The 23,265-nt window shown below is 45.8% G+C and overlaps 1 protein-coding gene and 1 pseudogene across 1 annotated transcript; one reads left to right on the top strand and one right to left on the bottom strand.

The window, feature by feature from the left end:
- Window positions 1-1,624: 1,624 nt before the first annotated feature.
- Window positions 1,625-8,498, bottom strand: LOC118234752 (transmembrane 9 superfamily member 1-like). Its single transcript, XM_035431548.1, has 9 exons — window positions 8,378-8,498; window positions 7,456-7,670; window positions 7,196-7,327; window positions 6,835-6,957; window positions 5,487-5,827; window positions 5,228-5,382; window positions 4,172-4,357; window positions 3,154-3,427; window positions 1,625-2,057 (listed from the first exon to the last, which is right to left on the bottom strand). The coding sequence occupies exons 2-9, from the start codon at window positions 7,660-7,662 to the stop codon at window positions 1,664-1,666; spliced, it is 1,812 nt and encodes a 603-aa protein (XP_035287439.1). The 5' UTR covers window positions 7,663-7,670; window positions 8,378-8,498; the 3' UTR covers window positions 1,625-1,663.
- A 7,867-nt stretch (window positions 8,499-16,365) lies between these two features.
- On the top strand, window positions 16,366-20,319 carry LOC118233582 (annotated as a pseudogene).
- Window positions 20,320-23,265: the final 2,946 nt, after the last annotated feature.

The following is a 23,265-nucleotide window of genomic DNA, read 5'->3' on the forward strand; positions in this document are numbered from 1 at the left end:
TCCCGGGTAGGACACTGCCGTTGTACCCTTGAGCAAGGTACTTAACCGAAATTGCTCCAGTATATATCCAGCTGTATAAATGGACACAATGTAAAATGCTATGTAAAAAAGTTGTGTAAGTCGCCCTGGATAAGAGCGTCTGCTAAATGCCTGTAATGTAATGTAGCGGCATCTCCATGTCCAGTGGCAAACTGCTGCCATCTGCTGGCCAGTCTAAATATAACTCCAACAATAATTACCTCCGGTACCTAGCAGATCGCAGCATTACTTACCACACTCTTGTCTGGTCTACAAGGCTAAGCAAGAGAAGGAAGATCTTTTAAATCAACTTCTAAATCAACCTGTTGGGTACAATATAAACTCACAGAAATCAAGAAAGGAGCAGATCTTTTTTGTCCCCCTGACCACACCTCCACAGAGGCACAGATAAAAACCAATGTCACAGGTGTTTGAGACTCAGATCTACAGTGTTTGTAAACCATCTGAGAGGTACCATTTTATAGTTACCATTTACTCTGCTGAACTTGCAAACCATTTGGTGATATTTTTGTCACCATCAACACAAAAAAATACAACAGAATGTCCCTATGATGGTCTTGAACATGATATTGGCAGGAATCAAGAGGAAAAAACTCCCTTCTAGAAGACGACAGCACTGTCAGTGAAAATTGCAGTTAGGTGCCAGCGACTGGCAGACCTACTCAATGATGTCTGTGCACAGGCAGCTATAGATATACATTAGCAAAGTACAATTTCTCTGTTTTAATAAAAAGAGATTTTATTGAAAAGATATTTACATATGAAATGAAATTACAGTAAATGGAGAATGATTGCACAGCCAGTCCATACTCACCCACAGACACACCCACACAGGCAGGTACACACACTCACACACACACCCACATGCACAAATACTCACACAAGAACGCATGCACTCACACATGTGCACACACAAACAAACAAAAAAACAAACACACACACACACACACACACCTTGCACCTTTCACTACTAATAGAAGAAATTCTGTTTTTTTTCTCCCCACCGTGTCTTCAGATGTATAAAGTACAATAAATTCCAGCACTCCTGTCACCAATTTCCCTTTCCTCAGCATTTCACCATCTAAATAACAGCTGGAAAATAAGTGCCAGCAACCACAACTGACAAGTATGCCATTTTAGTTTTCTGGTTCTTCCACACTATCAACACTAATTCTGCAATCCTGTCTTGTATTAAGAATAAAATATATATTCACTCTGATTGTAATTAAGAAATAAGTCTCCAACGATGCACCTGTGATCTTAGAATATACAGCAAAGACCGCCAGCATTTTCTGAGGAAGTAGTTCCGTGAGAAACTGATCTGAGGTTGCTATGTGAATGAGCTGATGCTCAAATGCAGTCCGGAGATGCCGCTGACCGTGGGCTGCTTCTCAAGGAACCAGCGATGCAGAAGGTCAGCCAGACATTTCGCCCAAAGGCTCACTGCCAGCCTGCCGCAATCTCCAGTTCCAACAGCGGTCCACCCCCACCCCCACTCCCACCCCCACCCCCACCCCCACCCCTTCACCTTCCCTCAGTCAAACCCTTAAGGCTGTGGTACACGCAGTAGCAGTCAGCCCCGCCCCCTGTCCCCTGTCCCCTGGCCCCGCCCCGCCCCGCCTCCTCAGTCCATCTTGAGGCTGCGGTAGATGTAGCGGATGAAGGCCAGGGAGGCGCAGAAGGACACGGTGCCCAGCATGAGGGAGAAGACGAAGGCGGTGAGCATCGTGTAGCCGAAGAACTCCACGCTCTGCACTAGCCCGCTCATGCTGGAGCGGTTGTTGTAGTAGAAGACGGAGTAGATGAAGATGAAGATGCCGGTGGAGCCCGTGCTCAGCACGCTGCGCCACCACCAGCGGTAGTCCTCCCCCGACAGCAGGAAGTAGGTGAGCGCCACCGAGATGCAGGCGCCCACCGACAGCAGGATGGCGAAGACGCAGAGCAGGATGCCGTACAGCGTGTAGTGCTCCCTGCCCCACACCGTGGCAAAGATGTAGTACAGCTCCACCGAGATGGCACTGAGAGACAGAGAGAGAGTTACTGACACTGCACTGAGACTCAGAGAGAGAGTTACTGACACTGCACTGAGAGACAGAGAAAGAGTTACTGACACTGCACTGAGGGTCAGAGAGAGAGTTACTGACACTGCACTGAGAGTCAGAGAGAGAGTTACTGATACTGCACTGAGAGACAGAGAAAGAGTTACTGACACTGCACTGAGAGACAGAGAAAGAGTTACTGACACTGCACTGACAGTCAGAGAGAGAGTTACTGACACTGCACTGAGAGTCAGAGAGAGAGTTACTGACACTGCACTGACAGATGAGAGAAGGGATTACTGACACTGCACTGAGAGACAGAGAGAGAGTTACTGACACTGCACTGAGAGACGAGAGAGAGGATTACTGACACTGCACTGAGAGACAGAGAGAGTTATTGACACTGCACTGAGAGACAGAGAGAGTGTTACTGGCACTGCACTGAGAGACAGAGAGAGAGTTACTGGCACTGCACTGAGAGACAGAGAGAGAGTTACTGACACTGCACACTGAGAGACAGAGAGAATTACTGACACTGCACTGAGAGACAGAGAGAGTTACTGACACTGCACTGAGAGACAGAAAAAATTACTGACACTGCACTGAGAGACAGAGAGAGTTACTGACACTGTACCGAGAGACAGAGAGTTATTGACACTGCACACTGAGAGACAGAGAGAATTACTGACACTGCCCTGAGAGACAGAGAGAGTTACTGACACTGCACTGAGAGACAGAGAGAATTACTGACACTGCACTGAGAGACAGAGAGTTACTGACACTGCACTGAGAGACAGAAAGAATTACTGACACTGCACTGAGAGACAGAGAGTTATTGACACTGTACCGAGAGACAGAGAGAGTTATTGACACTGCACACTGAGAGACAGAGAGTTACTGACACTGCACTGAGAGACAGAAAGAATTACTGACACTGCACTGAGAGACAGAGAGAGTTATTGACACTGTACCGAGAGACAGAGAGAGTTATTGACACTGCACCGACAGACAGAGAGTTACTGACACTGCACTGACAGACAGAGAGTTACTGAGAATATGCCACCACTCCACAAACCTGAAGGGCAGGAAGCCTCCGATGGCCATGTGCACGATGGTGTGCTTGTACCAGGGCTGCGAGGGGATCTGCCGGGCAATGTTGCGGGTGCGGCAGGGCGCCTGGAAGGTGCCCGCCTTGTTCTTGCCCACGATGCCCCCGATGACGGTGAGGGGGAAGCCCACCAGCCCCCACACAGCCAGCAGCAGCAGCACCGTGGACACGGGCAGCGCCTGGGTCGACCCGCTCCACCAGTGCACAGAGTTCACCACACTCCAGGTGAGGAAGAGGGGCCCTGCACAGAGAGGACAGGGCACGGAGAGGGCCAACCGCCGAAACTTAAAGACTGACTGCTCTCAACAAACTGTACTGCACCACATACACACCATTTCATAACTATATTTACCAGGAAGTAGGAACAACTTTAGTCATGTCAGGATAAAACTCTAAGTACTTGAAATGAAACAAGGACAGTTTAGTGTGGAAGTAAAAAGCATGCATATGAAGATGTCTGGCTGAGAAAATACTTTCCATGGATTTTATTATCGCACAGAACCACCCAACGGATAATAATGCCACACATGCTTAAATGTGGGTGGGCACAAATCAAATAAAATCAAATAAAATCAAATAAAATAGACACACACAGTGAGCTAATGTTTGAGACACATAATGTTTGAGACAAAGACAGATTTTCTTCCCCCCCTTGATTTGGCTCTGTACTCCAGATTTTAGATTTGTCTTCGAACAATTCACATGTGGTTAAAGTGCCCATGCTCAGCTATTATTTAAGGGTATTTTTATACACTATGGTTTCATGATGTAGTAATTACAGCACTTCTATTACAGTGCTTTAACGATTTTAACCACATGTGAATTGTTTGATTACAAATCTAAAACTGTGGAGTACAGAGCTAAATCAAGAACAAATATGTCTATGTCCCAAGCATAGACACTCACTGTATATATACATTCATATAGATACACACGCACACATACACATACAAACACACACACACACACACACACATACAGGTACCTGAGAAGAGAGAGGAAGTGAGGATGATGTTCCAGACCCAGCGCTGGCCGTGGATCTGGGTGTAGAAGTGGCAGGAGCAGTACCCCGACACACAGCTGGTCAGCGCATACAACACGATGGCCGCAGAGTTTATGGCACCATGGCGATGCACTTTAAACATACCGAGCAACGCCATGATGATGATCGCTGTGGTAACCAAAGGAAGGAGAGAGCGGTAAGAAGTCAATTACAATAGAAAGCGGTACAATTTCTGATGGATGGACATCATCTTTCAGAGCCATGAGGAGCGAGATCAGCACTGTGACCTGTGAGGAAGCCCCTTCTTCATCGCTTATAAACAGGCACCACGCTTAAAGTTTTTATTTGGGTGTCTTGAGGAGACAGTGGGACAAATGTCCACTCTTTTCCCAGTCACTGGACAGTAGACAACTTAATAATAGTACAGTAATCATATGTACAGTATTACAGGGAAGCAAATTAACTGAGAAAGAAGATTCAATTTACATGAACTCTTCCCTGCAGACTGCATTCCCCACACTAAATTTCTGAAAACTAGGAGCAGTTCATAACAAGAGAAATCACCGCGCTCACCCGTTTTAATTTGTTTGGTGCGTAGAAACCAAAGAAATATTGTCAATTGAAAAGAAATTGGTTCGCAATCAAAAAAATTGGCTACAAAGCTTCAAAAAAATTTCATTATTTATTTTTTATTAGTTTTCTTTAATGCAGATTCATGCACAAACGTTTCGGCATGTTGCCTTCTTCAGTGTGAAAACTAGCAGCAAACAAAATGTGAAAGGTACATACCTGTGCAATGCAGTGCTTGCCTGTGCAGTGTTTACCTGTGTAGTACTTACCTGTGTGTAAGCTGCCTGTGCAGTGCATACCTGGATGAAACTTCCCTGTACAGTGTTCGCCTGTGCGGTGCTTACATGTGTGGACCTTGCCTGTGCAGTGTTTGCCTGTGCCGTGCTTACCAGTGTGGAAGCTGCCTGTGCAGTGCTTACCTGTGTGAAAGCTGCCTGTGCTGTGGCACATGTGTAGTGTGGTGCTTACCTGTGGCCAGAGTGAGGAACTGAGCGCCCACACCCAGAATAGCACACAGCAGGCTCCTGTAGGGGGGGAACCGAAAGACATCGGTGTGGATGATCTTCCAGCCGTTATCCCCCTGGTCCAGGTCATCACACCCCCTGTCCTCTTCCACGTTGTACCTGCAGGCGGGAGTGATACCCGTGTAAATATGAGCCGTCCAACCACGAGTCCCAGCCCCTCGTTCATCCACCCCCCATCACTGCCCCGCCCTCTGACCCATCACCTTGCGAAGTCGTTCTTCAGCACCCTCATGAGGATGATGATGACGAAGCCCAGCAGCAGCACCACCAGCACCAGGGAGTTGATGATGGACAGCCAGTGGATCTCCAGGGTTTTGGGGAAGAAGGAGTGGTCCTGCTGCCGCTCTGCCCGCCGCTCGTAGGACAGGTGGCTCTCAAACCAGCGCACGCTGTAAGAGTGGGTCAGCGACAGCCCTGCCCCAGGACCCGCCCCTCCACCCCCCTCCAGGGGCACGGGCTTCACGTCTTTCACTGACACGTTAGCGAAGATCACAGACTTGCCGTTGTACTCGATGTTGAAGTCCAGGTGAGTCCACAGCCCCACCTGAATCGAGAGAGAAGAACAAAGGGGGTCAGGGATCACATAAATATGCAGAGGAAGATTTATGTGTGCGTGTGTGTGTATGTGCTAATGGCGATATAACCTATAATCTGATATTTTTGCTATTTAAACACAAGTAACTTTGGAAAGCTGAAGGGTATGCAGGTTTTCATTACAATTTACAAGTTCAAAGTCCTGACTATGGCCTACACTGCAGCCAACAGTACAGCCTCTTCCTACCTACAGGACATAATTCAGCACCACACGCCAGTCCAACCGCTCTGCTCTGCTGCAGCAGGGCAGCTTGCACTGCCTGCCCTCAGTGAGGATGGTTTTCGCTCGACTGCAGAGCTTCTCCACTCTAGGTCCCCAGTGGTGGAACAAACTCCCCATTCTTCTACGAACTGCTCAGTCACTGCCCATTTTCCACCATAGTTACTCCTCTGCCAGGCTATACCCAATCAGGTGCACTTTCATGTAACACTTGTATCTTGATCTTCTAGCACTTTCCTGTTGCACTTGTATCTTGATCTTGCAGTTCCTTTGTGTCTTTTATTGCATCATGCCTTATTTCTAGCTTACTTCTAGCTCTACTGTGTGAACTACACTTGATGTTCATGACTATGGATAGCTGTGACTTTATAAGAACTGTATATATCTGAACTGTTTTTCCAATGACCTTTGGTATGCACTTTTTGTATGTTGCTTTGGACAAAAGTGTCTGCCAAATGAAATGTAATCTGTACTGTACTCAAGAATTCAGTAATTTAGCAGAGAGTTTTAGCCAAAGTGACTTACAAAAGTGCATTATGTTGTATTGAGCACCTCATGTACATGAAAGCAGTTGCCTACCATACCCTAAGCCAAACATTCACTGTGGTGTCTTGAGTCTGAATTTTTGATGTTTATGGTGAAAACAGAAAACCAGCCATTCTGCAGTTCACCAAGGGAACAGCGGATTTCACTGATCTAACACAGACAGACAGGCAAACAGACATGCAGACAGATACCTTGTGACTGTGGGGTAGAAAGCCACTCTCCTCCATGTATCCCACAAAACCCCAGATCGGAATATCATCCAGAACAAACTCAAAATAATAGAGTTCCTCTATGGCTTCCCGTAACTGTTCCACCTGCAAGCAAGAGAATGACAAAGTCAAAACCAAAACAGACAGACAGATTCTCCTTTATTTCTTCACTTCAAACGAATGAAACTTTTTCATAAGTGTATCAACCCAAACTTGCACAAAATAAAACATTTCTTTCTGAGCACCTAGTGTTAGCAGCAGCTAAAGTGTGAGTTAGCAATACAGTAGCTGAAGTGTTAAGTCTCTCTAACCCACCCCCACCCCCACAGAGTCTGGGCTGCACCTCGGCTTCAGTCAGAGTCAGCTGGCAGAGAGTCCGCCTCTCTGTGTTCTCCCGGAAGCGAATATCATACAGCGACTCCGCCATCCTGTCTCCATCCAGTACCTCTCCCAGACTCAGGGCCTTGTGCCGTACCTACAGGACACACGGGAACATGGTCACAATATTCTGTCAGAAACCAAACCACATTCAGGTTCAGAGACAGGAAGAAAAAAACCCCATCTTGCACAAAAGCACATTCAAACTACACCCAGTTCACTAACCTCTTTTGGCCTGCAGACAGGTAAGGTGTAGTAGTGATAGGTCTCCTGTGGATTATGGTACGGTCCAACCTTGTTCACATACAACGTCACTTTATCCCCCAGCTTGTAGTTCACTGCTCCTTCAGTCCAGGGCAGTACAGCCACAGCCAAGGCCCATACCCACAGTACACCACCAGAGCACCTCTGCATGGGGGCTTCCTGCCTCATGACAATCTCTGTCAATCAAATACAGGAAGAATATTTACAGGAAAATAAACATGCTGCCAGGCAACGATCAATAACTTAGCTACTTCAAATAAAAATAGCTATACAATCCGAGGACAGGCATTAAATTCTTTTAAATGACGAAATGATGAACATACAGTGACCGCGATATTTGCTTTGCCGGATTATTTAGCGCCCATGCGTTTGGATCATCAATTCTAATAAATTGATAAATGTATACGCGAACTGTATTATAATGATTTTGAAACGTAAATAAAACTGCACACAATCAAACAAGTTCGAAAAAAGTTCGGCAGTGAGTGGTGAGAATGCAGTATGACAGGTTTTGCGGGTAACACGACCAAATTGCAGACCATTCGTTTGCTGAATATAATTCGCACTTTAATTAACGTTAATTATCTTGTCAACCGTTAATACTGACAAAGTACCGAGCTGGCCTCTCACATAGATCAGTACTGAAATATCCACAGTTTGTTGTACCGGGTAAACAACAACATCTCATAGCATAGTGATAACAGCGACTACAGTAACTTAGAGCTGCACCTAAGAAGGTCGGTTTTGCTCGCCAGACACAGGCTCCCAGGCCCCATTTCACTCTCTTCTACAGCACGCTCTCGTCCTGCGCGCTCCCAGGCTTTAATACATGTATTTCGGTACTATGTGTCACTGTCGGTATGTAATAAACGCATTTATTTACCTTCAAATCCGAATGTGCTTCAGATCTGAAAAGCGTAGGATTTCAGGCGACTTCTGGACGGCTAGATGTACACGTCATCGAGCACTGCACATTTTCACAGACACTTCCGGGTTGGGCGGAGTTATGATGCTTCTTGTGCAGGACACTAGGGGTTTAGGGATTGCATTCTCCGTGAAGTTCATTAACTCCAGTGGTTAGTCGCGGTATTGCAGTTTAGTAGAGCTCTGGTTCCAAAAGGCAAATTTACTACCCATTGAAGTACGTTCAAAACTTCGAATTTACCTTGACCAAATTAAATTATTTGAACAATACGTTTAAGCTCTAAACCTCAGAAGAAGATATAAGAATTTTTAATTCCGATCTGGTCCGCATGGTTTTACGTCACAATGCGCTCAACTTCTTACTGACACACCAGCGCATGAATTTTTGGGCTGTGATTGACTCATCAATGCTGAAGGCTTGAACTGAGAGTTGCCTGCAAAGAACCACTGTATCAGAATGTGTAGAAAATTAAACCTTGGCATAGGATAACATGAATCTACCGTCATTATTGTTTTGATTACATTGATATTTTGATATATTAATATTACTAATTTTTTTGTGCTCATTGTTCACGGTGATGAATAAAGCGGCATATGTGGCTCTTAAATTAAGATGCTATTATGCTGATTCCACCATATTATTTTGACTACTTTCTCATTATGATATTGCTACTAATACCCTAACCTAACATCTTTAAAATGTTATTAGTTGTAGTATTTCTGTCTTAGCATGATGATGGTGCTTGTCATGGTCCTGTGTTCCTGTCTGTGTTTCCCCTGTTGGGCCGCCAGATGGCGGCACTTCTGTTTTGTGTCCTGCTCCCCCCCTGTTAATTGTATGATTGTTTCATTGTCTCGTTATCCCATCATTGTTCCCACCTGTCTTATCCCCTCCTTCTGGTTTGATTGTTTTTTGAGTTCACCTGTGTCTTGTTACCCCTGTCTATTTAAGTTCTCTGTTCCCTTGACTCGGGTGCTGGTTCCTTGCGTTTGTTCTGCCTTGTGTTTGTTGCCTATGAATGTTCAGACCCATTATACCTGCCTGTGTTTTTTACCTGTTTGTGTTTGTTTCCTGACCGTATTATACCTGCCTGTTTTGTTTGACCTGCCCTTGTCCTCTACCTGCCTGTGTTCTACCCTGCCCATGTTTGTGAGTTCCTCTTGTTTTCTGTTTTATTTAGATATTTTTTGAGTTTGTGTTTTTGCCCTTCGTGTCCTTTCTGTTCCCTGTTTGTTTGCCTTATTTAGATTTTTTGAGTTTGTGTTTTTGCCCTTCGTGTCCTTTTCTGTTCCCTGTGTGTTTGCCTTTCTGTAAGTAAAGTCTTTGTTAATTTTCTCCCTTTTGAGTTTCGTGTTTTTTCCACTCTGCGCCTGGGTCCCAGCACCCGTACCGTCACAGAAGGAACCAGCCAGTTTGGGACCCAGCAGAGGTTTTTTTTTTTTTTTTGTTTAAAATGCCATCGGGGTGGTGGGAGCTTCAACCTCCCAGTGCCTGGGACGGGCGGTCGCGGAGGCGCTGTGGTCGGGCTGCCTCCCGGTCGGCCAGACCTCCAGCTGATCAGCCGGCGGATCCTGACCCTTTTGAGGGGTCTCGGCTTGCAATCTTCCCAGGGTCCGGCCCGCGGGGGTCCCGCCGGTCCCGTCCGGCTGCCCAGCCGGGTTCCCTACAGCTGTGGTCTGTGTTCCTGTCCCCTGCCCAGCCCAGATGGCAGGGCCCTCGGCCTGCTCCACCCCAAGTCCCAGAGGGACCTTCACGGCCTGCTCTGCCCCGAGTGCCGGAGGGACCTTCACGGCCTGCTCTGCCCCGAGTGCCGGAGGGACCTTCACGGCCTGCTCTGCCCCGAGTGCCGGAGGGACCTTCACGGCCTGCTCTGCCCCGAGTGCCGGAGGGACCTTCACGGCCTGCTCTGCCCCGAGTGCCGGAGGGGCCTTCACGGCCTGCTCTGCCCCGAGTGCCGGAGGGGCCTTCACGGCCTGCTCTGCCTCGAGTGCCGGAGGGACCTTCACGGCCTGCTCTGCCCCGAGTGCCGGAGGGACCTTCACGGCCTGCTCTGCCCCGAGTGCCGGAGGGGCCTTCACGGCCTGCTCTGCCTCAAGTCCCGGAGCGGCCTTCACGGCCTGCTCTGCCTCAAGTCCCGGAGCGGCCTTCACGGCCTGCTCTGCCTCAAGTCCCGGAGCGGCCATCACGGCCTGCTCTGCCTCAAGTCCCGGAGCGGCCTTCACGGCCTGCTCTGCCTCAAGTCCCGGAGCGGCCTTCACGGCCTGCTCTGCCTCAAGTCCCGGAGCGGCCTTCACGGCCTGCTCTGCCTCAAGTCCCGGAGCGGCCTTCACGGCCTGCTCTGCCTCAAGTCCCGGAGCGGCCATCACGGCCTGCTCTGCCTCAAGTCCCGGAGAGGCTCCCAGATCCGCCTCGAGCCCCGGAGAGGCTCCCAGATCCGCCTCGAGCCCCGGAGAGGCCCCCAGATCCGCCTCGAGCCCCGGAGAGGCCCCCAGATCCGCCTCGAGCCCCGGAGAGGCCCCCAGAGCCGCCTCGAGCCCCGCCTGTCTCCCAGAGCCGCCTCCAGCCCCGGAGGCCTCGCCTGCTCTGACCCTTCCGCGGAGGCCGCCTGCTACACCCAAGTTTCGGGCTGTACTTGTGCCTCGAGCCCCGGGGGGGCCTCCGGAGCCGCCTCAAGCCCCAGGGGAGCCTCCGCAGCCGCCTCGAGTCCCGGGGGGGCCTCCGGAGCCGTCCAGAGCTCCGGAGAGGCCTCCAGAGCCGTCCAGAGCCCCGGAGAGGACAACGGTCCCATGTGTTGTCCCGCAGGGGCCGCCGCAGACTGCTCTGGCCGCCCCGCAGGCTAAGCCGCCTGCCTTGCCCCCTAGCGTTCGTGCTCCCCCTGGCGTTCGTGCTCCCCCTGGCGTTCGTGCTCCCCCTGGCGTTCGTTCTCCCCCTAGCGTTCGTGCTCCCCCTAGTGTTCTCGCGCCCCCCAGTGTCCGTTCTTCCCCTAGTGTTCTTGCTCTCCCTAGTGTCCACACCTTGCCCCCTGGCGTTCGTGCTCCCCCTAGTGTTCTCGCGCCCCCCAGTGTCCGTTCTTCCCCTAGTGTTCTTGCTCTCCCTAGTGTCCACACCTTGCCCCCTGGCGTTCGTGCTTCCTCTGGCGTTCATGCTTCCCCTGGCGTTCGTGCCCCCCCTGGCGTTTGTGCTTCCCCTAGTGTTCTCACGCCCCCCAGTGTCCGTTCTTTCCCTAGTGTTCTCGCTCCCCCTAGTGTCCACACCTTGCCCCCTGGCGTTCGTGCTTCCCCTAGTGTTCTCGCTCCCCCTAGTGTTCGCCCTTCCCCCAGTGTTCGTCTCTCCCCCGGTGTCGTCGCTTCCCCCAGTGGTCGCCTCTTCCCCGGAGTCTGTCCTCCCCCCAGTGGTCGTCTCTCCCCCGGTGTCGGTCCTTCCCCCAGTGATCGTCTCTTCCCCGGAGTCCGTCCTCCCCCCAGTGGTCGTCCCTCCCCCGGTCTCGTCGCTCCCCCTGGTGTCCATTCTCCCTTTGGTGTTCGTCCTCCCAACCGTGTGTCCGTGTGTTCCCCGGCCCCCCTGTCTAATTGTCTGCCCGCCTGTTTGTCTGTTGGCCTGTTTGTCTGCCCCCCAAGCCGTCAGCCCATCGGCCAACGTGTTTGCCCGCCTGTCTGCCAGAGCCGCCTCCAGAGCCGCCTGAATTTCCCTGTGTCGCCCGGAGTGCGAGCCCTGAATTTCCCCGTGTCGCCCGGAGTGCGAGCCCTGAATTTCCCCGTGTCGCCCGGAGTGCGAGCCCTGAATTTCCCCGTGTCGCCCGGAGTGCGGGCCCTGAATTTCCCCATGTCGCCCGGAGTGCGGGCCCTGAGTTTCCCTCGTGTCGCCCGATGTGCGGGCCCTGAGTTTCCCCCGTGTCGCCCGATGTGCGGGCCCTGAGTTTCCCCGAGTCCTGCCCAGCCCTGAGTCTCCCCGTGTCGCCCGAGTCCTGCCCAGCCCTGAGTCTCCCCGTGTCGCCCGGGTCCTGCCCAACCCTGAGTCTCCCTGTGTTGCCCGGGTCCTGCCCAGTCCCGAGTCCTGTTCCCCCGTCCGAGTCCAGTCCCGAGTCCTGTTCCCCCGTCCGAGTCCAGTCCCAAGTCCTGCGTCCCGTTCCAGTCCTGAGTCCCGCTCCGTTCCTGTCCAGTCCAGCCCCGAGTCTTGTCTTGTTCCGTTCCTGTCCAGTCCAGCCCCGAGTCTTGTCTTGTTCCGTTCCTGTCCAGTCCAGCCCCGAGTCTTGTCTTGTTCCGTTCCTGTCCTGTTCCTGCCCCGAGTCTTGTCCTGTCCCGTTCCTGTCCTGTTCCTGCCCCAGTTCTGTGTCCAGTCTCTGTTCCTGTCTGAGTCCTGTTCCCCCGTCAGAGTCCGGTCCAGAGTCTTGTTCCTGTGTTCTGTCCCTGTTCTTGTCTTGTCCAGTCCTGAATCCGGTCTCCAGCCCCACCCTCTGTTGACTCCCTCCCCGGGTCGGCCTCCTGGGACGTCAGGAGCCGTCCCTTGGGGGGGGGGTACTGTCATGGTCCTGTGTTCCTGTCTGTGTTTCCCCTGTTGGGCCGCCAGATGGCGGCACTTCTGTTTTGTGTCCTGCTCCCCCCCTGTTAATTGTATGATTGTTTCATTGTCTCGTTATCCCATCATTGTTCCCACCTGTCTTATCCCCTCCTTCTGGTTTGATTGTTTTTTGAGTTCACCTGTGTCTTGTTACCCCTGTCTATTTAAGTTCTCTGTTCCCTTGACTCGGGTGCTGGTTCCTTGCGTTTGTTCTGCCTTGTGTTTGTTGCCTATGAATGTTCAGACCCATTATACCTGCCTGTGTTTTTTACCTGTTTGTGTTTGTTTCCTGACCGTATTATACCTGCCTGTTTTGTTTGACCTGCCCTTGTCCTCTACCTGCCTGTGTTCTACCCTGCCCATGTTTGTGAGTTCCTCTTGTTTTCTGTTTTATTTAGATATTTTTTGAGTTTGTGTTTTTGCCCTTCGTGTCCTTTCTGTTCCCTGTTTGTTTGCCTTATTTAGATTTTTTGAGTTTGTGTTTTTGCCCTTCGTGTCCTCTTCTGTTCCCTGTGTGTTTGCCTTTCTGTAAGTAAAGTCTTTGTTAATTTTCTCCCTTTTGAGTTTCGTGTTTTTTCCACTCTGCGCCTGGGTCCCAGCACCCGTACCGTCACAGGTGCTGATGATGACAACTAGTAATCACATATGAAAAATAATCAGGCCAACATAAATTTAAAAAATGAGAATAGCTATATTTAATTTGCTCTTAAATTATGTTTCAAATGAGGCTATGGTGCTGATTAAGGCAGGGTTAAAAAGTTTAAGGTTAAGTTATAAACACCTACTTAGTTAAATGTCCATGAACAGCTTTGAAATAAGAAGACAGTCCTTAAAGCAGTCATTTGCTCAAGCTTTTAAAGAAGGTTGCCCAGTAAGTACAAGCCTGAATATAGATGGAATGTACACTAAATTGATGGAAATTTAGGTTTACATGTTTTTACATAAAGGACTAGGTTAGCTGAATTCAACCATAATTCAGCTCAGGTTCTACTTGCATATGGCCTGACTATATCCTAGCCGGCTAGAAAACTTTCACATTGAAATCGATTAACCAAACGCCTAAATGGTATGACATAATACAGTCATTTGGTGAAAGACCAGCTAGATTTGGTTGAATTGTGACAGTTTTTGAACCGGCTAGGACATAGACGGGCTATATCAGGGCGAAACATAGGCAAATTAGTGGTAAATATAGCTAACCTAGTGCGTTTATGCCAAAACATGTCAACCTATTTTGATCCCTTCTGCATTCGGTCTTGTGCCCTGTGGGAGACAAACAAAACTCATCTGTAGTCATGAATTTAAGAAGATACTATGTGAAGCTAGTAAGTGAAATGATAGCCAATGGATTTCAGGAATATAAATGAGTTCCGGGAAGGATTATACGGTTGCAATAGCTATATTTACATTTGTAGGCAATTATTAGTAAGCAAATAAGCTTGCATAATGGGTTAGAGACTAGACATTTCACTGTGCACAGAACTTCAATCTGCGCACAGTTTAAAGTTTCAAAGAAGATAAGTTACGATCAGGGGCGTCATGTAAGCCAAAATTCTGGGGGGGGGACACAATTAGAGCGGGGGTCATGGGGGTCCGTCCCCAGAAAAAAAAAGAATATAATGACACAATTTTCTGCAGTTTGACATATATATTCAAAGGGATTATTTTATTTTATATTATGTCACTAAATAAGTTTTTGCAGCTCAGTAATCTCCCACTTTATATTAGGGTAAATACTGTATATTTATTTGGAGATTTTCATTTCAATTATTTGTGCTGTTATGGTTATTGAAAATGACACTCATTTATTCACTCACTTTTACACTAGCTTCTACACTGCTGCCACTTTCCTTTAAAAAGAGCTAAATCTTGTCTGCTTCACCCAAAAATTTTAAGGGGCATAAATTTGCATAAAAAACTATATCCACAATGCAAATTAATTTAGAGAACATAGATAACAAAGCCACAGATGAAAGGAACCTGCCAACATGGTAATAGTTGTATTTTCAAACACAATGCATATGGTAAATGGTAAATGGACTGCATTTATATAGCGCTTTTATCCAAAGCGCTTTACAATTGATGCCTCTCATTCGCCAGAGCAGTTAGGGGTTAGGGGTTTTACTCAAGGACACTTCAACACGCCCAGGGCGGGGTTTGAACCGGCAACCCTCCGACTGCCAGACAATCGGTCTTACCTCCTGAGCTATGTTGCATAGGAAGCAGCATGAGTACAGATGAGGCTGTGCTGACATCACATAGCAGTGTTTGCTCCATATATAAAAGCTCAGACTGAGCAGTAGTAACCTGTTTTCCAAACTGCTCAGTCTCCTTGAAAGATCCATAATCACCACTAGCCTAAGTACATATAACCTGTAACCACACCTCCACACAATTAAATCTGCATACATTTCCCTGAAGGAAAAATAGCCTATCACTATATATAAAGATAACCTACCTCTTGCACTATAAACCTCCTGACTGAGGACAGGGCTGGAGCTTTCTGTCGTTTTTTTTTTTTTTTTTAAAGAATGACGAGATTTTCCTCTGCATCTTGACTTACAGATATCAAATGGAATTCAGTGTTTTGCTAACTATAACCTGTAATAGTGGTGGTAAAAACTATCAGCTCACTGCCATAAGATTCACACAGCTCTCCTTTACCAATATTAAATAGGATGCTATGCTATCACAAGTCACGACTAGCTATGCTAACGGCTTACCTGGGAAAGAAGAACATCCTATTTTGACAAGGTTTTTGGGGTGGATAATTTACATGACTCTGCCTCTTGGTTTTCTGCCAACTTTATTGAGTTTCTTAGAGAATGGATTGTGGTTTGAGCCTCTGAGTTTGTTCATTTTTTCAGTTCATCCAACGTATAGACTTCTTGAACGGGACTAGGGTGAGTTAATTTAATTTTCATTTAATTTTAATGCTACCTGTGATGACAATCACCCCAGGTCCCACGACCCCAAAGTTGTCATCTGGTTTAATGAAGTTGATACCGGTTTTTACATTTTCATTGATCAGCCCAGATCCTGATCTTTGGTGTGGGAAAACCTGTGTACGAGTGTAGCCTGTTATCAGCTGGGGATTTGACGTAGCTCAAATGAACTTATTCTACAACACACAGAAAATATGGTATCTCTCGCCACCGGCAACAACAAAAACAGTGCTGATTGATGAAATGATTGGAAATTGCATGCTTGTGCACAAAAGAGCAAAAACTAAACAGTTGAAAACTGAACATAAAGTCAGCGTTGTGGGAGATATGTTCGGAAGTTGGCTATGTATTTCAATACAAATTTTTTTCCAGGATAACCCATTTGTAACTTACTACCTGCCAGCCAAATTTTTGGCTCCCACATCACTGCAGAAGAGGAAAACAATGGCTGCAAACATCCCAGGGCTGATAGCTGTAGCTGTGTTTTACATGATCATTCTGGCAACAGGAATATGGGCATCTCGGAAGTCCAAGCAAGAGGAGAAGAAATGCACTGGGACAGGGACAGAAGTCGCCCTGGTCGCTGGTCGAAATATAAATATCTTTGTGGGAATATTCACAATGACGGGTGAGTGTGCTGACTGTCTCCTATGATGAACAGATGAACATAGAATCTAAAAATACTATGAAAATTGGAATATGTAACTAACTTTGTTGTTGGTAAGTGTGTTTTGTTTTGGCTTACAAAGTGCCCTCCGGCACTCCATGTATAAAATCATAATCAAAATTTCAAGTGACTGAAAAAACATAAAAATGTATAATAAAAATAAATAAAAATAAAAATTATAATTAAAAGTATAATAAAAATAACTGAAAAAAACTGAAAATTATTATTATTAGTAGTAGTGGTAGTGGTAGTGGTGGTAATGGTAGTAACAGGGCTTGAAAACTGAATTTTTTTTCTATCTGTTGGCTCTATGCAGAATCTGAATTTTAAGGTTTCTTTTTTTTTGTTCCGTCCACAACATAAGGTTCCTAAACCGGTTAGAACGAATTTTAAAAATGATTGATTTTGTTCCTTTTCTCCTAATTAAACTACTAATAAACTGCAATTTTATTTCAAATATTTTAAATAAATATTTCCGTATAAGTGTAGGGAACTTATTTAGTTTATTCACTAATACAGGCAGAATACCATTGTGTCTGCTTATTAAATGCACTTACATGCTAATATTTGTTTTCTGGTGATTTTTGTGGGTGTGAAACCCCTTCATTTGGTACACCTGGACCTCTCTCTCCTTTTCTCCAGCTGTTATTTTCTTTGCCAAGCACATGAGGGATAAGAAATATGTAACTATGATGGATCCCTTCCAGCTGAAATATGGGGATGCTGTGACCTGCACTCTGCTGATTCCTGCAGCAATTGCTGAAGTGCTGTTTGTCGCATGTATCATGGCAAGTTTAGGCAAGTTCCAGCACTGACGGTTGACGTGTGGTAGATGTACCATGAGGAGCTGAGGTAAAGACAAACCTGATACTAAGAGATCTTGGTAAGGTATCTCTGGTTCTGAAGGGCGGTCATTTCTGCTGTATTTTACAGTGTTTTTTTATTTTAATAACCAAGTTACATTTTCTCACAGAAACAACCATGACCACAGACTCACTAATTTACCAACATTAACTTCTGTATCTTCAGACCTCATGTAAGCACACAGATTTAAAAGCTGTCTTAACATCACTAAACAGTAAATCCTTTCCTCTTCTTATCCTGCTGTACCGTCCCTGGCTGAACGATGGTCCAACTCTCCAAACTGATGGTTCTCAAAGCTTTTATTTGAATAATATGAATATGTTGTAGCTCCATAAACACACCATAAGAGCTGGGTTCAGAAAACATATTTCACTTAATCCTCACTTTGCCTCTAGTACATATTAAAATATTCACATCACAAAGAGGCGGTTATCCTGAGCTCAGAGGTCCCAGAGTCAGAACAGTCAAAATCCCAGTGGGTCGTTCTCCAGCACTTCCCCCAGCACACTACCACCACAATACACACCCTTTGAAACTTATGAAAACGTGTGAGTGTAATGCCAACTGTTGAAAGGATGGATTTAAAGGAATTAGCCTTTGTGTGATTCTCATGGGTTGTTTTCCAGGAGGAACCATGAGCATCATTCTGGTTATATCATCTTTCTACTCAATATGCATCTCAGCTGCTGTGGCAATAATCTATACGCTTCTCGGGGGAATGTTCTCTGTGGCGTACACTGATGTCATACAGCTAACCTTCATCCTTCTTAGTTTGGTAAGGTGCACCCTTTCAAGAAATATTTACCAGACAAAATGGCATTAGCTTTAGCTAATTTGGAATGCAGGCTGGAAATTGTATTGTATATAGTCTGAGCCCATAGACTGAGCTTGTCTACTACTACTGTTCTTATCTGTCATATTTGCATAATTTTATATGCTCACGAAAGCAAAAAAAAAAAAAACATCTGGTTTTTGTTTTGTGTGTAATAGTGGACGTGTGTTCCATTCCTGATGCTGAATCCAGCGTCCACTGACATCACGCTCACAGCTTTCAATGGGACCTTTCAAGCTCCTTGGGTGGGAACACTGGAGCCAGAGGATGTGGGGCTGTGGATAGATGAATTCCTGGTTCTGGTATGTGCAGATGGCTCAACAAACAAATTGCATGTATGCCAATTGCCAAAGAATAGAATTTGTAAAAATCAACAGTATTTGATAAAAGGATGGTCTCAACAGGCAAGTTATAAATAAATATGAAACAATATATCCAGAGGGCTTTTCAATGGGGATGATAGTTTTCCTGAAGAATACCTATGCTGGTTGAAGTGCCTCAATTATGTTTGTATAGCATGTAGCGAATGAAAGTGCTCTGAGCAGCAACATTTGAGTTAAAAGGTAGTTCTGGCGGAGACAGCGGGTGCAATGTGTAAGGTGGCCCACTGTCAGCCCATCTACAAATAGCCCAATATGGCCAGTGGTTTGAATCCATGTCGTACCAGTTTCCACATTGTAATCCAATCAATATAACACCCTCTCAGTAAAATAAAAAAGAAGTGCAGACTGTCGCTTCAATTTTTAAAAAAAAAAGAAAAAAAAGAAATGGTGCTTTTCATCCAAAGAGGCCTAGGTCATATGTTTTGCTGCAGCAGGATTTAGTTTTATCCTTGGCATTCCTTCAGTCCTTCTTGGGGCGGTAGCTGCATCAACAGGTCAGAAGAACTTCCGCTCTCTGCCTCTTTACCAACCCAATCTTTATATGTTGATTAAACAGCTCCAGCTTTGTGTGTGTATGTGTGTGCATATGTATGGAATATGAGCATGTGTACATGCACATGTGTGTATGGAGGGATATGGATTACTGTGGTTAATACAGTCTCCTTTTTCCAGACTGGAACATGACCAGTTATGGTTCTCCATCCCCCTATGACCGTGGTGAAGCTGCTAAAATTCTCCCAATAGCTCTGCAGCACCTCACTCCCAACTATATCTCCATCTTGGGGACTGGGGCGATAGCGGCAGCAGTGATGTCATTCATGGACTCTTGTCTCCTGGCCTCTGCTTCCTTATTTACCAATAACATCTACAAGACCTTAATTAGAAAACAGGTGAGTTGATCTGTACAAAACCACAAGAAAAGCAAACTTAGCCTAAAACTAATGTCTATCCTTGTAACACACAAAGAAACATTTTTTGTTTTTGTTGTGTTTCTGCTTCAGGCTTCTGACAGAGAGCTGCAGTGGGTGGTCAAGATCTCAGTGACAGTGGCTGGGCTGGTAGGAATGGGGCTGGCCTTCTTAGGGAACAATGTTCTGACCTTCTGGGCCTTGGCTACTGATGTGATGTACACCCTGGTCTTGCCTCAGCTCATCTGCGTTCTCTTCTTTCCTGTCTCCAACGGTTACGGTGCTGTGGGGGGTTACATCCTGGGAGTGACGCTGAGAGTGCTGAGCGGGGAACCTCTGCTGCACTTGCCCCCTGCCATCCACTTCCCCGGTTGTAGGCTAATCAGCGAGGTCTATGTCCAGCACTTTCCCTGTCGAACCCTGTCAGTACTAGTGTCCTTCTGTGCTAACATCCTGATTTCCTATGTGACATCTATGCTGTTTGAAAAAAGCTTCCTGCTGAAGAGATGGGATATACTCCAGGTCAGAACCCGTAGTGCACCCAGTGGTGCTGATGCCAAATCTAATGATGACAAACCTGCAGCTTCAGATCTACTGCTTGACACAACTTGTTAGATTCCATGTTAAATCAAAATCATTTTCTTAGGGTCAGAAGAGGATACATTGTTCAGAACTTTTTGGCTGTTTAATTGGGGACATTCACATAATAAATACATTTTGATTGAATAATTATTTGATAGCTGAATAGTGATTAATACGATAGAAATTTCTCTTAGTATGAAAACTTACTTTAAAAATGCACAGAAACATGGTTACTGTCTATTTTATTTTATTGAGTTGTCTTCAATTACTGTACGAAATTAATTATTTATTACTGGCTAGCTGAACTGCCAATGCAATGGTGACAAAAGATATTGCTTATTAATGTAATAATATAACTCTGTAATGTAGCTCTGTAATAAACAAATCAACCGCTTTAGTTTTTTTTTTTTTTTTTTGTCTTCCTGACCACACTTGTAGCCGCTATCGCTATCTTATAGTAAAAAGAACATGTTGTAAATCGTATTCTGTAGTGAAAGTAATAGGCTACTCATTTAACAAAATAGTAGGCCCTACGACCTACCGACTGCCAAGTTCCCCACTTTGTAGGGGGAACTTTCTGAGTAGGCCTCTTGATGTGCAGAAAACCAAAAAGAAGGCATAGAATAGAATGAAGTGCCGTGAAACCCCCAACAAAATACTGCTAATAGGATATAGCCTTTTCTTGAAGGGAGTAGTTTATTTTCCTGCATTTTCAGAATTTCAGTAAGCTTTCCATTTTTGAATTGCGATCAGAGACTGTAAAAAATAGATTGCCATACAGCGTTAAAAGACCTGCTCGAATAGATTGGTCCAAGGGTGTGCATTCATTAAATTAAATTACTTCCGCCGCTGTTAATTCGACGATCAGTCAATCTGCTGTCATACGTGCTTGTGCCTAGTAAATCTAATCGTTATTAGTGTATGATTCATGGTAGCTATAGTATATTATGTCTGATTTACAACAGCGAAGCGAAAACTGACGATGTTTTACAAGAGGTGCGAGGTTCAATCAGATGCCGGGAGGAAATGAATGCCGCTGAGTAAAGAAAAAAAAAAAGTCGTCTTTCGGCTGTCGATATAGCACTGTTCTGTGTTCATCCGTTTTGGTTACCATTATGCCATTGACGTCAGGAGAGTCAGTTATTAAATTTTATACAAATGTATGACAAAGAGTCCGTTAACTTTCCACGTATCGTGCTCCAATACCCGTTAGACTAGCCAATTCTCCCGAAAATATGCAGCCATGCCGTGAGACGACCTTGGCTTAAAACCCAACTGAATTTGTATAGAGTGAATGACGGGGAACTAACGTTATTTTGCATTCTAACCCGATTGAGAGGGACAAGAAATAGGCCTACATTCTGTCCACTGTGTGACCATGTTAAAAAGGAAGACAGAGGCATTTATGGCAGTTTTCTCGCCATAAATGTAATGACAAAAATAACCAAAATTGGTGCTAATTGCATTACGGAGAATGAACTATTTTTCCTGATAGAATCATTGTTTTCATGTAATCGCAGAATTAACGACCTGAGGTTTTTACCTAACTACGGTGCAAGAACCAGAGTTCTGCTTAACAACGCCATGGAAGAATATTAAAATTCTTAAGTCAATAAAGGTAGAAGTGAACAATATATAATCATTGTTGGTAACCGTTGTATAATGTATTTAGCAGTGTAATAAACTGGATAATCCCCTTTGAGGCTGTCAGCTGCCTGGTTCTTCGTCATTATTTCCCGATAGCTGACCGCCTCGTTGGGGCTTATCCCTTGCATAAGGGATATGTAATTTATTAGGGATCTGTGATTATTGGATCTTCACTTACCATTATTCATCATAAGGCATTTCTTCGTCTAACAGATACACTGTCATAATCAGACACTGTGACCTGAAAAGAAAGGACACGCATTCTAATTCTATAAGGACTGCACATTTTAACACTGCTACAGATTGAATTACTGGTAACATTTTCCGACTGAGACGAGAGACAGCATGGACTGTCTTCGAAATCATTTCTGTTGTAGGGTAAGTTACAAAATAGTCGTGAAAAAATTTTATGCTTGTTGTACTGCCCTTTTGACGTGCTTTATTAGTTTGGTTTATTTGGCGTTTAAAAACTCAATGTATTTGTTAAAAGTTCAAAATCCCAGTGCTTGGCAAGGCCTAGAACGGCTAATATAAGGAAAAAACAAGGAACTGTTGTTGTTCTGTGCTCTCCCTCGTCCTTCTCTTTGTTCTCATCTCACTGTGGTTTGTGCATATCATCTATTAAGGGCTTCAGATCTATACTTGGGCTTCTATAAAACAAAAAAACAAAAAATCCAGATTCACTTGTTTTGAGGATCATAAACCGCATTCCTCCAAGGGGGTAGTTTCTGAAAAGAGGGATTTAAGATAAAATTGGCTAACTAGTCTATTTTGAAGCAACTTTTCATTCTGTCAAATTTAATAAATGCCAACATTTCTAAAAGGTTTTCCTGCAAACTCCTAAATCCTATTTTTTAAGAAAGCCCCTGGGGCACAAACAGGGAAGAGCAGAGAGAAAATGGGACAAACCACAGCTCAGTCCCAAACGCACCCTTTCACCCACACCCCTGCCCCTGAATTTACACCCTCTCAGCCTCCTTTTCATATGTACACCATTCTCAAATTCTGGAATGTTAAGACGTGCATCTCAGAATTTATACATGCTTATCTACGGTTACAAATGATTGGTTTCCTTGTGTACAAAATGCTTTTGTGATGTGCTAGAGCTTAGGCTTTAGAGTTTAAATGCATACATTATGCAACCAGTCATGGTGTTTTGTCATTCATCTGTGTAGCCAGTAAAGGTAGAATGTCATCACAATGCATCAGGAGTTGAAATGCGAGTTCAGCAGGTCATAGCTGCTCCACCCTGCCTCATTTTCTCACTTAACCCCCCACAAATAGGCCTAAATGCAGACAAAACTGCTGCCGACTTTCTTCTGACAGGAGTGGCTGTAGACACTTTTTGAAGCTGAATAACTCTTGTTGACAATCAAGGGTTTGTATTTTATTCTTTTAAAAACAGTTCACCAGGCATGGAGAGGAAAAGATAGAAGTGATGAGGCAGGAGATGGAGCTTAG

Source organism: Anguilla anguilla, chromosome 8 (genome assembly GCF_013347855.1).
Source record: "Anguilla anguilla isolate fAngAng1 chromosome 8, fAngAng1.pri, whole genome shotgun sequence".
NCBI lineage: Eukaryota > Metazoa > Chordata > Actinopteri > Anguilliformes > Anguillidae > Anguilla > Anguilla anguilla.